At 38.7% G+C, this 17,810-nt stretch overlaps 1 protein-coding gene across 1 annotated transcript in view; it reads left to right on the top strand.

Moving 5' to 3' along the window:
* Nucleotides 1–17,810, top strand: part of MYLK (myosin light chain kinase) — a gene marked incomplete at its 3' end in the record, with an annotated part of 183,550 nt that overhangs the window by 48,211 nt on the left and 117,529 nt on the right. The window contains exon 2 of the mRNA XM_017820844.1: nt 9,880–10,037. Within this exon, the coding sequence (XP_017676333.1) occupies nt 9,880–10,037 (158 nt within the window). The remainder of the gene's footprint in view (nt 1–9,879; nt 10,038–17,810) is intronic.

Raw genomic sequence — 17,810 nt, 5'->3', positions numbered from 1 at the left:
GGCAACAGGTTTCTTTCCAATATTACCCCAGGGTTCACACACCTCAGCCAGTAGAGTACATGTGTTCATTTTCCCAAATGGCATAGAACTTGGCAGACTCATGTCTCTTTGTTTTTGAGTTCTGGATATATTTGAAACTGAAGCACAAAGCAAAATTTAGAGTCTAAACTTCTGCGGTTTATGAACCACAAATCTTCCATGACTCACCTTTCATGCAATTTTATGGTCCTACTGCCTTGGAAATGGGCAATAGCAACTGGCCACCTGCAGCATCAGCATCAAGGAAAGTTAATGCTGTGGTTATTCTTTGAAATGTGGAACTTAAAAAAAAGAAATCCAAACCAAAGGGAATTCCACTGTAATATGCTGATTTAGCATAAGGTTCTGCCACCAAGACATCACTACAGTATGACTGATTCTATAAATCTTTTTATTTAAATCAAGTGGTGGGCAGACCTCTCAAAACTTGCCCCATGTTACATGCACCAGAAGTAAACTTTTTAGCTCTGCTAGAAGCCTTGCTGAAATCTGCACTCAGCTAAAAGGAATTACCTTACCACATAAATAGGGAATAAGATTTTTCTTTCTTTTAAAAAGTTTTCATTTTTTATTCACCTCTTGGATCTTTGAGATCTTGTTTTTACTTTTTATTTTCTCTCTATAATCTTAGAAGAGGTAATTGAAGAACTGAATCATTCTTCCTCAATACTGAGAGAGTCAATGCATGTAAATGACTTTTAAGGAGCTTGAATAGAAGGCATTGTTTAGGTGCTAAGTACTACTGCTAGCAGAGCAGTATTATTTGGTTTGTGTATGTTGAGTATTAAGGTCTGAAGCAAGAGTTATAGTTGCAAATTTGTGCTTGTATACCTGAAACTTCCTGCTATTATCAGCTTAGACTGACATGTTTCACCTCCACTGGCACTGAAAATTATTCTAGAATTGCAAGCTGCATTTCAAGATGGTTTCAGGAGCCTCTATTCCAAATGTTTCACCTAAGTCCTCTTAAATACATGGTCATCTGGGATTCCCAGCTGATCCTCAGGTATTCTTTGGTGTTCAGTTGCTGGTGACACATAGATGTGAGCTGGAGAGAGACAGTGGTAACTCTCACCTGCTGTGTGAAGATGACCTGAAACAAATGTCTTCCTGCAGGTTTCTCTGCTACTGGCATCAGTGTATATGTCCTGCAAAGCAGCACAGCACTGGGAAAATTGTTTTCCTTCCTGCAAAAATGGGTTAGCAGTCCAGGTCCTGCTGTTTGGTGATCAAGGTCATACCCACAGCCAAAGGACTCTCTGAATTTTGGATGGTCTTTGTCACATGCATGTTTCTGTCATAAACACCAACTTGTAGCAGTTATTCTGTACTTGTAAAGCACAAGATAAATGGCAGAAATTAAATATGAAGGTTTATTGGTAAGATGAGAACTGGTGTAATCTCTCTTTCTTCAGATTCTATAAGTGCCTGCTCTGCATAACCTTCTTTAAGGACTATGAAAGGTGTTATTAGAAGTTTAATTGTTTATGACACCAGCTGTCAATGACAAAATTCAGATCATGATTTTTAGTCCAAATTTCTCAAGACAAAGTTGTTTGGATTTTGGTATATATTGAGTATTAAAAATGATCCTTTAATGGAAAACGAGTAGATTTTAATTCCAGTGACCTCCTGCTTAGTTCACTGAAAACCTTTCTGTAGGTCATGCCTTTTTTTTTCTTTCTTTTATAAATGTTGTTTATAATCTAGAATTGTAGGAGGTTTTGAAGTCAGATTTAATTACTCTCCCCAGTGTGCTTCCATAGGAAGCCCATTTGGAATCAGTAAGAACAAGCCCAACTTGCATCTCATTTGCCATCTGGGTTTCCTTCTGGCTTCAATTTGCTGCTATAAAATAATTCTTAGGTATGGATGCTATACTGAACCTGCCCAATGCACATCACACGTAGTTATTCATATTTCTTCTAAGATAACAGCTGCAAAGGACTTGTGTTTCCTGTGATCTCTCCTGATTTACTGCTCTTTAATCTGATGTTTCAAATTAAACATGCAAGGTTTTGAGTCTTAAAATGTGATTGCATTCTTTTAAGACACATGTTCAACTGCTTTGTAATGGGCATGCTCTTTCTTAAAATGTAGTGCTCAGTGGTTTTGGAATAATTGAATAATGTAGTGTGTCTGTTTATAATGTAGATGATTCTATGTTCCCAAAAGTATACAATCATTTCTCACTCTTTTATGTATTTCCACACCCTTCCTTGTATTCAAAATACCTTCTGCAGCTACTTTAGTGTATCAATAAACCTTTAAGGTGCAATTGTTGAAGGGCACATACCGGGGCCATGTTGGATGTTCTGTTGCAGCAACATGACTACTGAGAGTAGGTGAAGTTGGATATCTCTACAGATCCAGTGAGCCTGGTTATCTTTAGTATCCTAAGGAGCTCAGATAAGCTGAGGAAAATTACAAGATGTTGACAACTATGTGTATCGGGAAGAAAGTCTCATGGTTGCGAGTGATTTTTTTGCTGGGCAGCACAGACACCTATAGAGGGCATGATTTTCCTTTAAAAGGATATGTGCGATTTTTCATTTGTTTTTTTTTTTTTTTTCTTATAGGATTTATATAAATAGAGGGTTTGACTTCCATCCTTCTTCTTCTCTAGTAACCCTGTCTTTAAATAAATATAGGTCATTAACATCATCTTGAGATATTCTTTTACATAAGATCAGGATGAAATTCTTCACTCATCCATGTTATTGTACCATGGAAACCATTTCAGGTTAAAGTCCATGCTGCATTAGTTATGCAAATATAATAAAAGCACAAAATTTGTTGATTAGAGAAATAGATGTTCTTCTTACATCTCTCCAGTAAAATTAATGAGGTTCTGTGTCACCTAAGCTATATGACAATATCTTTTAGTGACTTTTAAGAGACTTGTCAGCTGAATATTAGTTATGAAGTTTGTTCTCAGTCCCACCAGGTCAGCCACTTCTACAGTAGCCACTGTGGTGATTTGCATATTCAACAAAAATTAATGAACTGAGCATCACAGAAGCCCTGGAAGAGTGCATAGAAATAGTTGTCCTTCTTGCAAAGATACAAAAGGCACACAGTAAACTAAAGGAAATCTACCTTTAATCTCCTCCTATCTCTAACAGTGTAGGCCAAACTCCTAGAAGATATCATACATTGCTACTTAAAAAAATGACCTTCATTTCAGAAAGCTCCTACTATACTTCATAGGTCAAACTCTGTATCAGAATTTCACTTGCAGCTACATTTCCTTTGGAGCTTAATGGCATTTCAGCCTTTGAAGCATCCTGGAGAACATAATTATTCCAGAATGAAGCACAGGGGCTGTAATAGTATTTTGTTAAAATCAGCACCTGGAACAGTTTGAACCTGTACTTTCCTTTTTCCATGTACAAGCAAGATCCTTGCTAATGCAGGGCCTCATGGCTGATGTGCCAAATGTGGGATTCAAGGCACTGAAATTATGGGATTTGAAGAACTTGCTTCTGGGAAAATCTTTGACGCGATCGTCACAAATCAAAGTGTAACTTAGTTTGGAGTTCTTCTGCTGTCACTTTACTGAGTCTAAGCTTTAGCATAAGTTGCAAGTTGATCTGTAATTCCCATTTGTGTGGGTCAGTTATGCAAATGCATGTTGTGGGAACAAAACCAGGAATTTTACATGCATGGTGTTGCCAGAATTTAAGCTTGCAAAATTTTTGGATCATGGAGTTGTGCATGAAGATTTGGCATCTGGTCCTGTTCCTACTGCCATGTCTAATAAAAGCTATCAAATTTTACTGGGAAAAGGGCAGGACAATTAGGAGTCTGGGTTGAAAATGCCTTGCAATTTCTTTTTTTTACAAGAGGACCTTTCTAGAAACTTTTCTAGAAACTATCTTTCAGAACAAGAAGGATATTGATCATTTATGGATGAGATAACAGAGGAAGAATCCCCAACCAAGTCAGGACTGATAAAGAATCCCCAACCAAATCAGGACTGACAGAAAATCTCACTTGCTCCTATAGTGTCAGGACACATGCTGAAGTTCTGCTTTGACCAGAGCACTCAGTGAGACCTACAAACAGCAGAGCACAAGCAATCTGAACATCACAAAAGTATGATTTGTGGACAGTACCCTATTGTCCCTTAGAAAAGGAAAACATCTATTTCTCTTGTGTTAATAGTATTGCCAGTTCAAATTAGTCCTATTTGCAACATCTCGTTGCTATTCCTTCACCAGAGCACCAGTGTGACTATGGTTGATGATGTTACAAGTCCCTCACTACTTGTTCCAGCTTCCAACCTCTTCCCATCTCCTAAACTGACACATGAACTCACCACCTTTGCTGATCCTTTACTGTTTATTGTTTTTCCTACATGCTGTCTCTTGGGTACCAGTAGCTGACAGGAGGCAGGATGCTTCCTTCTCTAGTCTTGTGGAGCAAGACTGAAAAGGTAGTCACAAGTTATATGGCCCCAAAAATTCATGTCTGTAGTCTTGTGGAGAATGTGTTAAGTTTTAGACTTGTATAGAAGTGTGTTAGACTTGTATAGAAGTGTGGTAACCACATGTTAGTCCTTGTGCATACTAATCCTGTGGTAAAGGAAGAAACTTTAGGAAAGGAAATAAGGTGTGTGAGAAGGGGAAGCTGTCAAGCAGGTTTAGAATTGAAAGAAACTTTTACATGCTGAATGTTTTGAAGCATAAGGTATAGCATTTAGTCCCTAACAAAACTGAGTTCAGTGATCTGCATAAGAGAGTAAATTTTACATAAAGTTTTAAAATATGTGCCTTTTGAAAAGATCCCTCATTTGATTTATAAAAATAGAAAGGTATAATGAGATCCAGCTTCCTGTAAGTTTATGGTGATTTTGTGCTAGTCAGGCTATTTATGTGGTCCTTTACTGTAGCCTGACTCCCACCCTCTAATATAGTTATCCTCAAAGCAGTTCTTTGTGGTAAGGAAGCACAATAATCCCCACTTTACAAATGGGGAGCCACGGCAAAAGAGAGGCTTAGTGACTCGCCTGAGGTCATGCAGGCAGCCCATTATGGAGCAGGGAATTCAACTAGGACTCCCAAACAGCAGACAAATGCTCCAACCCCAGGCTGTCTGTCCTTTCGCTCCTATTTTTAAAGCCCTCAAAATCTGTATCCAGATTTCAGAGATGGCTCAGGGGCTATTGAATCCAGTCTGACTAAAATAACAGAATAACTGGACCAAGTGAAAATGTGTTGCTTAGTGTAGAGCTGCAATATCAGTAAGTCAAAGGTTTTTCCACTGGCAGCTCTGGTTTCCTCTCACTTGTCTGAGCTTGCTCTCTCATACACACACATGCACTCTGTGCAACTCATTTTTCTTCTGCCTCGGAGGAAGGACTTGGTAAAAGGAAATTGGTATAATTAAATGGTTATGTAGGACGCTGATGGTAAGTATTTACTTATATAAAATAAGTGCAGGAGAAAAAACCTATGAGGTGGATTTTTTAGTGTTTGCTTTTTTGGGTTTATTTTTGTGAGCAGAGTATTGAGTGACAGAGATTTGTTCCCAGTAGAAAATGCTTGAAACACATTAGTCTGCTTTGGTATTAGAAAGATTAGAGGGCACACTGTGAGAATTTGTAAGGATTTATGTGCTTTTTAGAAAGGATTAAGAATAAAAAAAAAAAATCCAGATTAGAAATGCTGTCTAACCACATCCCTACCCTACAAGCCAACATTTGCATGGTGGGTTTCTCTTATGTTTTATACCACAGTGTTTGTATTGCAGCTTCAGTTACAGTTGGTTTTGTTTAAAGACCAGAGTCTAGGTGCACACAGCACGTGAAATGAAATGTTAGGAGTTAATGTATCATCCTTGAAACCTTATTCAGTAGCAGGCTTGAAATACCTAAGAAAAAGATTTTAGGGATATCCTCATTCTATAGATTTGCTTAAATAAAAGGAAAAAAATCAGGTACATTCTATGGCTTTTAAGTATCTGCTTTCTTCCTGTCTACCAACTTGCAAACTTGAACAAGATTTGCTTGCTGGAACTTTATTTCTTTAAAATACTTTCACATGGTAGTTCCATAGTAACACCAGACTGCACAACATGGAACTAAGTTATTTATTTGGGAACAGAATTGTTAAACATCCTCTAAGCTGAAAAAGGATACTTCCTAATTATTTACTAGAAGCATCCTCAGCGTACATAGCTAATTAAAGTCAGACTGCTAAATGTGGATAATTAGAAGCTTATGTTGCGAGAAAACTGCTTGTGCAGACTTGAGCTATTATTGAATTTGTAAATTCAATCCTGTTTAGACACTTTATTTAGAAAAAACGTAAATCTGTGCAAGATGTGCTTATGGAAAAGACTAGCTATTTCTTCATTTTATACTTTACAATCTCACTCTATTACATATCAATTTGTTGATAGTTTTTGGCATTTTACCAATATGTAATAGAAATGCAACCTGACCAGTAACGCTGGCTTAATTGTTCAGGATTTTTTTTTCTTTCTTTCTTTCTACTTCCTCCTACCCTCCTTCTTCTTTTTTTTTTTTTTAATTTCATTTTGTGTAGGGCTTGAAGTTGGGCTTTAGCCACAGGACTGTTTGTCCAATGCAGTCCAGACATTGGAGGCCAGCGATGCCCGGAGGATGAGCATATGTTGGATACAGTGTATTTTCCAGGTGTGTGCTGGTGGTTGTTCCAGGTATTTGGTGAATTTGGCCTTGGACCATAGCCAGGTTTCTGTGGGTAAGGAGGTGTCACAGTCACCCTGTGTAAGCAGTGCACTGCATCTAAGGACAGATACTTGAGCATTTGGTCCCTACAGAAGTCCTCTGAGCATCTGCAGTGCATGGAGTTTTCTCTCTTGCTTGTTTCAGACATTACAATGGCACTGACCAAAACGGAGTTCCATTTATATGAGTGAATATCAAGTTTGACTTGGGTTCTGAATGTTGACTGTTGCGTTTTGTTTTCAAATTTACTACCCTTACAATGCTATTTTTAAAACAACATTTAGGTGGTACATGCTTTTTCTGATGTTGTTTCAGTCTTGTAAACACTCTGCAAAGTTGATACAGATGTGTGGGGAAGGATATGTTTTGTTACTGGCCTCTTATGGCTTACAACTTCACTGCAATATAGTTTGTGTTGCATTGCAGTGTCTGCTGACAGGAGAAGATTTTCACAGCATCCACATTATACCCTACATGCTATTGTCACTGCTGGTGATCAGAAAATTTTATTGCAGTTTTGTACTGGCAGATTGATTTGTTGTTTAAGAGTGTCACAGCTGGAAAGACATTGCACATATTGGCATCTGTAGGCTGTGGAAAGGTGTATCTTAGCAGAGGAGAAGGACAAGTGGGAAGAAAAAGTCAAGACTGAGTGTTTAGCTGAGCATGTTGAAAAGTGATCATCTGTGGAAAAGGATATAAAAAAAAGAAAATGAGAAATAAACTTTAAAATGAGATTTAGGCCAATTCAGAAGAGGTAAGAAGACAGAAAATTATCAACATCTATACTAAGATGGCAAAAGACCACAATAGATATTTATGGCAATTTGGGAAATGTTTGGTCTTAATATATAAAGAAAAATAAATTTCAGAAATGTGCTGGCAAATATGGACTCCTTATGCAGCAGTTTACAGCTGTGTAATTAATTGAAAGTCCACTGGGGTAAACTGTGGTTTTAGCTGAATGGAGAACTGAATTTGGAGTCTTGTCCGTAATGAAAGAACAATTAATTGAATGAATCATTCTCTCTCTTTTTCAGGCGAATTGTTGTTTATTACAGTGACTATAGCTGTGAGAGACTGTCACTCTTTGTCCCTTCAGGTGCTAAGTACATTTGTTAGAAGAGAAGCGAGCCTTTGATTTCACCTCTTGTCTCCAGAATACAATCAGTTACTTCCTTATTTACATGATATTTTGATTTCATACAGTTCTTTGATAAGTTAAGGTAAAAAAATAAAATTGTTTGGTTTTGTTTTCTGTTTGTGAGTTGCTTATAGTGGAAAGGGAGACTTATGCTGTGCTCTCAAGTGACTGAGTGCTAATACAGACATTCACTGCAAGCTTAACTCTCATGTAGATGAAGGCAGAATTTGTCAGTTTAAAGCTTCGCATCAGGGTTAAGGAAATCATCTTCATTTCTGTGTTGGTCTCAGCAATTCAAATGCTAGAAACACTAGAGGATTTTCTGGGGAATTTGATGTTGATATACAGAAATGCTAAAAGAGCATTGTGCCAGAAGAAATCTGAAGTCCACATTGTCTGGGTTCTTATGAATGAGGAAGGAGATTTCAAGCATTTTTTGAAAATCTGTGTGCATACATAATTTAACCAATATCTTGGAAGGATTTTCCTTCTAAACTATAGTTTCTGACAACTGCAGGAACTACATTTCTGCAAAGCAGAAAGCCATGCTTCCCTCACCTTAGAACAAAACACCTTCCGGAGGTTCCTCTATCTGTTGGCTGTGAGAGAGGCAAAACTTCTAACTCAGATTAAAAATCTAACTTTTAGACTACCTTCCCTGAGAGAAGCTGCCCTCTGTTTTCAAAGTGTAGAGGTGTTTCTGTTTGTTTAAGGAGCATGTCAGGTATGTGATGTGGAAAACTACATTCTCAGACTGGGTTTGCAGGTGCTCACGTGCAACATTGGAGTGTAAGTCCCATTTGGAAATGAATGAGTTTTCTGTTCCCCTGCTCCCCAAACAGCTGCAGCCTGTCCTAGGAAAAGTATCCTTCATACAGTCAGGAATAATGTGGCCTCAGTTTAATTGATTTTTCTCTTGTTCAAATTGAAGTTTCAATGTTTACTCAAGTATTGTTTATTGCAACTTTCACCAGAATCAGATGAATAAATACATATTCTGTCATGGTTTGGTGTGTATGGCAGAGGATTATGACTGGAAGCCCAGTGTTTTTCATTGGTTTAACATGACCTATTAGTGGGTCAAGACATTTCCCGGGAGTTTTTTTTTGTTAAACTCGTCCATTAAATAGAAATTTTACAGTGGGGCTTCTAATTTACATAGATGATTCAAGGAATTAGAACCAGGGTCAACTACTACTTTTTTTCCTGGAAAACATTAAATTTTACCTTTAAAAAATAGAATAATTTTTGCTTTTTGTTGGGAAGGATGAACTGTGCAGCAGAAGAATTACCTCTGAGGCAGATATCTGTAAATAGGTCTCTAAAAGGCCATTCTTGTAGCATTATGAAATTCGGTCTCCACGCTATTTTACTAGTCTGTGTGCTGTAAGAAGGATTTGCAGTAGAGACTTGGAATTTCTGCAGAAGCATTTGTTCTGTACTAGCAGTACTTTGTAGGGAGATATCCAGATATTTCTTAAGATCTTGAAAGCTCGGTATGAAAAATCAGATTTTCCACATTCCCGCCTGCAACTTAAATCCAGTGCAAACAGAGGTCTCTTTATTTCATAAGCACTTGTTTAACACTGGCTCTACTTTTGAGACTTATTGATTTTGGTGTATTCCAGGCCAGGAAAATCAAAGTCACGTTGTGAAAATATCCTCCTGAAATAAGTTATTACCTTTTAATGCAGTTGTAAAGGATGACTTTTTGGTTAAGACTCTGGCCTGGAATGAGAGTTCAAGCTGAGTTCGCCTCAAGACTGTGACCCTGACCACAACTGTAGCCACACCAGGCAATCTTCCTGGGTCTCAGTTCCCCTCCCAAAAAATAGCACCTGTCACCTTAGGCTGACGACTCCTGCTGTGTATACAAATACGGCACAGATATGGAACATCTGCCTGCCCCTTGTCTGATTCTTGGCTGTTTCTGTAGTTAAACATCACAGCTTCTGTACTACCACTTGTTTCTCTTTTACAGTCCACATCATGGGGGACGTGAAACTGGTGACATCTACTCGAGTCTCCAAAACCTCCCTGACACTCAGCCCCCCTGTTCCTGCTGAAGCACCAGCATTTACTCTTCCTCCTCGGAATATCCGAGTGCAGCTGGGAGCCACTGCAAGATTCGAGGGGAAGGTAAGAAACAGATGATGGAAGGCTTCTCCTTTTGGTTTTGCCCTTTCCTGAAGCTGACTAGTAGACCGTAAAGACAGTGAAGTTGCCTCTGCAACACAGGGCCTTTACTCAAGGAGAATACATGGTGTTTACCCTCCTGAGGGGGCAGGAGCTCTACAGATCTGTTTCTGTGTAGAGGAGAGTGTTCCAAAACCTGAGTATGTGCTAAGTATGACCTCGTTGAGCGTGCCAGGCACTGAGTTTATTATCAGTGGAAAACTGCTTCAAGGGCTGTCTCTAATCAGCATGTTCTCCTCCCACAACTCTACATATTCTCCTACTGCATATTCACAGCCCTGCATCCTGAATCTGCCTGTTCATGGAGCTTCATGTGTGACACAAATCTAACCCTGCCACAGCATGTTCTTCCCAGTAAGGCTAGGAATCTGTTACCAGTGTTGTGACAGTTCTGTATCTGCACCACCTGCCACAAATGTTGTTAATCTGAAAGCATAAAGAGCATTTTCAGAGGAAAGATTGATTTGTCCAAGAAAACTTGTTAACCCAAAGGGTTAGCAAGTAGTGGGCTGTGTGTCCCAGGTTTACCCATTCCCTCATATTTGGGACATTGAACTGTGCTTCCTGGCATCCATATTTCTTTAATGTGTCAATCCTGTTATGTACTCTTGCTTGTTCTAGGTATCTTCCTTTCTCTTCTCTTACCCCAGTTCTTTTTTCTGGAGCTGTTAGTTTTCCCTCCCAGTCCTTTCAGCTTCCTTCTGTTCATGTCACACTCTGATTGCATGCTGACAGCTACGTCATCAAACTGACCACACTTTTAATCTTTGAAGTGGTGGGACTTGTCTGACAGAGGCAGGAAACAGCAACTTTACTGTAACAAAAGCAAGGGCCAGAAGGAATTTGGGAAATTCATAACTTCTGAAACTCTAACTTAAACAGAGGGCCGGTAGAGGGCATCTGATAATTATCTTATTTGTTTATGTAAGACCAAGCCAGGAACTGGGATTTTTCAACAGGAACCACGTAGAAAAACAGGTTTTGGAGTGTATATGAATTTTTAAGTGCAAAAGCAAAACTCAGAAATAGTTATTGGATTTGATTTTTGAAGAAAAGTTGGCATTTTTCATAGAAAGCAAATTTCAATGAAAGTGTTCAAAACAAAGAACAGTTTTTTAATCAAACCTTCGGTAATTTATTTTTTTTTAAAAATGCTTACTTTAAGTGTGATTTTAAGGCACCACTCAGAAACTCTTTGTGTGTATGACATTGGGCAGTCCCAATGAGCATTTCCTTTCTTACTTATTCTTTTTTTTTTCTTCCCATGACTGTTTCACTTTGATGCCAACACAGTGAGAAAATGGCAACATGTTTCTGCTTTATGCCTGTGACACCTGTGCCACAATGCTGTTCTAATTCCAACTAGTTCTTCCAGACAACACTGAAACTGGCAGTAACAGTACAGTGAAATCAAAGCTGAAGCATGTGCTAAGATTTGGGTTTACATTTCACATGTTTCCTAATTAAAAGCTCAGGTGGGATATTTCCAGTTTTTATTGCACTCCACAGAGTTTTTATTATTAAGTCAAATGGAAACAATTGTAAAATATAATGACCTACAAGCTAGAGTGCCATCACTGCTTTGCATTTCTTTTTAGATCTGGTTTTAAAGTGTTAATTTTCCAGGGATACTTATCCCCTGTTTAAAGCCACTTTGAAGGCTGGAAGAGTTAAGTCTGAGGAGATTTTTTTAGTACATGGAAAAAATACACAGATTCAATACTAATTAAACTGTCAAGTTGAATTTCCTTGAAGGGACAAAACTTTGATTGAAGTCCTGGGTTAGACCTGCTTTATGAAAATCTAAATTTATCTCTTCTGCCAGTTTGGTATATGAGCATGGCTAAAACCTTTAATTTTCCATTCTTAAAATGGGGGTGACAGCATTAGTATTTTGTCTGTGGTCTTAGTCCAGTTTGGAAGGATACTGTCACTTAATAGCTGCAGCTGCTGAGCTTCTGTCATCTGGCTCCATCTTCAGCTGGTTAGTACAGTGTTGCTTCTTCTGTCACTTTAGTGTTTCAGAGGTGCAGAAGAACAGTGGACCTGTTCAGAAGAACAGGTTCAGAGGGACAATCTTAACAAAAACAATTCATTAAGATTTAGTAATAGAAGTTACTCAACATACTTAGTTTTTTCTATCCTGGAAAATAGGCTACAGATGTTATGATGGGTTGTTGCAGTGTAAATATTAAACCAGACTCAGGCGAAAGGAAAATAAAAAGTTTTAAAAATGGCTAGACAGGAGCTTTTCTTCAAAGAGTTCCTCTGCAGTGGAATTGATCTTATCAGAAAGAACAAACATTTTGAGAATCCAAGACAGGATATAAATCTGATATTGTGGTGATCCTGTATTCTCATTAAGTGAACAAGGAAGAGAGGGCCCCAGAATTAAACTTTTTGGTTTTCTTTCCATCAGCATGTAAGATAAGTTGTGTGAAATGGCAATTCAAGATCAAGGGGAGTGCAGAAATTGAGAAATAGCCCCAAAATGTAGGAGGTAGAAAGGAACTGGAATTGCCTTTAATGCCTTTTTGTCTTCCTCCTGTTACCACCCTGGTTTTCTTACTAAAATCTCAGGAAGTTTATCTACATCTGATTGCAGATCTCAGTTTTCCAGTGTGACCTCAGCATAAAAGTTAAATCATCATTTTTCAGAAGTATGAGCATGATTTTGGCCTGGAGCACAAACTGAGGGGTAGAAACACTTAGTAAGGGAAAGGCAAGTTACCTTCTCTAGATGCTCCCCAAATATCTGCTGCATGGACATCTCAGTTGTTCACCACTAAATTACTGAGGTGATTTTTAGGGAAACCATTCGAGATTATTATGAAATTGTGTTATGTGTTCTCAATTCCTTAGGACTTGATTGATGTGCTGTTCTTAACTGCACATCATGTGTGAGGTGAACAGCTCAGGATAGTAATTCATGCCTCGTGTTAAGGCATCATAGCTTGTCTGTCAGAGCCTTTAAGAAATTCCTGGAAAAGGAGAGTAGGCCAAAATGTTACCAGATTTTGTTTTAAGATGCTTCTTTCTCTGTTGTATTAAACACTAGAATATTTACCAATGCTTTGCCATCTTAAATGGTGATTGTATATCTTAATCTTTCTAATTCTTCTGAACACTACTGGATTTATAATGCTGAATAGCATGGTAATGAAGGAGATTCCTTTCTTTGTAGCAAATATCATGGGGATTTCTGTGGCAAGTGTCACATGAGAGGACGGGAAAATCTTTTTCAGCCCACAGCACTTGAATAAGCATCTGTAAATTGTCAGAGAAGGTGGTATTTTGATGCTGCTGGTAACATTTGATCCATTTGTAATCCAAGCAGAGTATCCTATCAAAGTCTTACAGACTTTTCGTGTTCCTAAATTTTACTTTCTGAATTGACAGGATAGTTAATTAGGACACAGAGCACATTACTATGCTGACCTACAAGTACAAGGTCATCACCCACGTATTTAGTTTAAAATTTAATTTGTTTCGGTGTCTCTCACGTTCCGAAACTCAGCTGCACTATTGCATAGCAAAGGTTAAAAACATCACAGGAGATCAATAAGGATGTAATAGTTTAATTGTACTTACTGTCAAATGAAATAAAGCTTTTAAACATCTTCATGAGTTTCACTAGCTTTTCTAACTCTCATGGGGATGGCAAGCATATACTAATGTAAGTGCTGGGCAGAAGCCCCTCGAAAGATTTTTTCACTGGAATTTGCAAATCTGTACAATTTTCTTTTCTTATGATGGGCAGAAGGTGGCCACAGATTTCCACAATGTTGCATGTTTTAGTGCCTACCTGATTTTATTATCCTGTTTACTGGTCTTTCAGAGACTACAGTTTCAGTGATTTAAGACTGAAGCCTGTCTTATGTCTGAAGCTCCATCCTTTTTGAGAAGACCTCCTCCTTCATATTTAGAAATTTGACTTCTAAATATTGGCCAACTTTATCCAGCTGTAAGTTCCCCCTGTAACTGTTAGAGGGGATGATACATCTCCACTACAGAACTGAGCAGTTATTTAAATGTTGCCGTGACTCCACTCTGTACCCACATATACCCACAGTCTAAGTGTTGCTCTCAGCCTAAATTGGCCCATCCTGGTGGCTCAGGTTCAGCTTTTGCTGGGGTTTGTGAGCCTTGTCATGTGTGTATTAAGGTGGCAAACTAATCCTCCAGTTCCCTTTCTGCATTTAGAAGACTAAAAAGTTCTTTCATTACTTTTTGGGGAAATCTTAGAAAGCAGATTAACTTTCTCTGGGCAGGAAAAAATACCAGGATCTAAAGGTATGTGTGTAGGTGAATAGAGCAGCAGGATGGACTGACTCCAGCAGGGCTCTGCTCTGTGACTGCCCACATAAGGAGTCAACTCTTATCCACATTTCCCTAGTCCATGTTAAATTCTGTACAGAAAAATACTTAAGACATGCAGGTTTCTGCAGCAAACCCTTGGAGAAGCTGAGAACAAAAAATGAGAATCTTTAGTGTTCTGTAACCACTGAACCACTTTCATGTGATCTTTCGTAGAAACATAGAATTATAGAATGGCTTGGGTTGGAAAGGACCTTGAAGATCATCTTTCCCCTCCAATTTAAACTTTGGTTCTGAGACCAATACAATAGTCTGCATCAGGGGTTTTGCCTTAAAAAATAATAAAATGAAGGTGGTTGACCAAAACAAGTATTTTTAATTGATAAATATGTGATTAGATGCCTGCACATAATTTTGCTGAACTTAGGCAGCAATAGAGTCACTACATAAAAAATATAGCGTCAATATATCTGGTTCTTTAATGTCACAGAGAGTCAAGCAGTTAAAAATGACAAATCAAGGAACCATCAGTTTCCACTTAATCCTTCCCTGTCCAGAGTAATATTAACCTCTGCATTTGATTGCAGCAAGCACTTAACCTGCCTTGGTATAATTTTTGAGAGTAATATTAATGTTCATTCATTTTATGAGCCTAAAAAATATTTGTGCTACAGCTCTACTTGAGAGGAACAGCCAAATATCATGCTACAGACCACAGACTGTTTGCCTAGGGGTCAGGAAAGAATTTTTCTCCTTGGACAAAGCGCTGCACACTTGGCAACAGTGAAGTGTGGGTTGTTTTTCTGCTTCATGTGAACCATCATACATGGTCCATTGCAGAACCAAGATATTAAGCTACTAAATCTTCTCCTTCCATCCCCCTCCATCTAAGGGACCTGGATGGTAAATTTTAAGGTGAGCCAGACCAATGTCAAATCCTGCCCTTTTAATGCACTTTCTGGTTGTCCTTTTACCACCCTGCTGTTGCAACACCCTGTCTGTTTGTTCAAATCACTGAAGTCCAATGATGTGCATCAGTTTGCCAATGTCTGAGTTGCTTTTGCTGCTGATGATTGCACAGGTACCGTTTGAAACATCCTGCCTGAGAAAATGAGCTGGGATTAGGCAATGGGAAACAAAAGGCACTGGGAAGATCAACAATGATTCTGCTTTCTGTTCTGAGATGGAGAGGATACCCATTTATGTGGTGTATTAAGAGGTAAAGAATAGGGAAGCATTTCAAGAATGAAGAATGTGTTAAAGAGAAACACTCCCACAGCATTTGTAAATTCTTTCAACTGCCTGCTAAAAACTGGAAAAACTGATTTCTAACTATTTTATTTTATTGTGGATGCTGTACCAGCTTTGCATGGCAAAACCTTTGGTATCTTCTCTTAGTCTGGGGCTCAAAGCAGCAATGTGTGCTCCATTTCCAAGCCTCAATCAGCAGGCACTCACTGGCAGAAGTAAACACTAATTACATTGTAAGCCAAGATTTCAGATGGCAGGAACTGACAGAAGTGCATATCATGTCAGAGGAGGATGACATGGCACAAAATCCTTTGTTGTTGGCATGACATGCTTGCTGTTATAAGACATCCTGGGCAGCCAATTGCATGAAGCTGCCAGTGGATTTGGATCTGCACTTTCTGGAGGGGTGCCTGTTCTGACCATCTGAGGAGGAAACCCAGAAAAGACCCATGTTTTCATGGGAGACAGTTGTCTGATGGAAGTGAATGCTGTGGGAAGACTTTTACTGATCTGTAAAACTAACATGCACTGTGATACTCCCAGAAACATGATACAAAATAATGAGGCATGTTTTGAGGGGAAAAGAATTGAAGAAGTTCTCCACTTGACTGGAGATTTTATTTGAGCTTTCTTTCCACAAACCACTGAGCATTCTTGGGGAAAATGTGGTGCAGCGAGGAGTTACTGAGACATTTTGTATCAGACAGACATTGGGGTGTAGACAGCTGAAATAAAAAAACCCACAAAAATAAACACAAATCAGGTGGCTGTGAAAAACTCATTGCACATTTTTCTGTTTGGATCTTCTCTGCTATGTCTCCTTCCTTGGTGTAATCGACCTCCCATTATATTCACTTACCACAGTGCTGGTTTTTTATCCATACACATGTTCTCATGAGTAATGCATGCATCATCTTATTTGGTTTTATTTTACTGTATAACTCTGTGTTGTCATACAGAAACAGTGTCTCAAATGACTTTCAGCTTTACACAAGGCCTAAATGGAAGTGGCTGCTCTGCTGGTAAGTGGTTAAGGTGCCACTCAACATTACTGCCCCACACAGTGTCATCCCAGAATTATTCAAAGACACTTCCTTTCATCGACTGACACAACCACCCATGTGTTGACACCCATTTTCCCTGCCTTGCAAATGGTATGTCATTTGGAAGAAACTGCAGGTGTGCAAACTGCTGCTCAAGAAATTTCTAGGTTTTAGACAGGAATGATGGCCTGTATGCTCCACTTCTACTTCTCATAAATTGATTTCATACCTGTCTGCCTTTCACCTGTGACCGTCACAGTTATACTTAGGGCTTTCCTGGTAGAAGTATTTAAGCATTCCTTGTGTAGTCTTTGTGCAGAGTGTGTGATGATGCTTAAAATTACTGCACTTAATACACTGTCCCCTGCAACCGATCAGTGCATGTGCTGAGGCAACAGCCAATATTTCTGGATGTTTGGCAGCAAAGTTTGGTCAGACCTTTTGCAGAGTTGCTTCAATCTGCCAGATGTTCAGAAATCCTGGACAATGCTGAATATCCTCAGATTCCACCCAGACAAAATTTCTAAGCCGGAAAGAGGCCATGACTGGGGAACACTGAACATACAGTATCCCTATTCTGAGTTGCCATTTTTCAGGGTTGATTTTATTCTTTTGTATAATTGATCCTGTTTTCAGTAACCCACTAAACTGTGGGAGAAATGTGCTATTTGCCCCTATCCCATTTATTACTGTGTTTGCTTTCTGTCTCCTTTCCCACCTTAATTGCTTATCTACAGCCAGCTAGGGACAGGAGTTCTGCTGGTCCATGCAATGGCAGAAAGATTGGCTCCCTGTTCTTGGTTGTTGTGGTACTCACTGCTGTAATTAAAGGAACATCGAAAACAATCTAATAATAATGGTGGTAAGAATAATAATAAAAGTTTTTTATAACACTTTAACTAATGTACATATGAAAACAAAGACAATCTTATATTGTGTAGTATCCACCCAAATCAGCATTGTTTTAATTGAAGCCAGGCCATGCATTTGTGCTGCTCTTGGTCACCACTTTTTCTTTCATTCTTTTCTTTTTCTTCAGTGTGTTTCCAAGTATTTTGGATTTTGAGGGGGAAGCAATTTAAATCACATGATAAGCTGACAAAAA

The sequence above is a fragment of the Lepidothrix coronata genome, unplaced genomic scaffold (assembly GCF_001604755.1).
Source record: "Lepidothrix coronata isolate B3197 unplaced genomic scaffold, Lepidothrix_coronata-1.0 Scaffold86, whole genome shotgun sequence".
In the NCBI taxonomy this organism is placed as follows: Eukaryota; Metazoa; Chordata; class Aves; order Passeriformes; family Pipridae; genus Lepidothrix; species Lepidothrix coronata.
The sequence above is the reverse complement of the archived record's forward strand: the minus strand, read 5'-3'. Positions and strand labels throughout refer to the sequence as shown.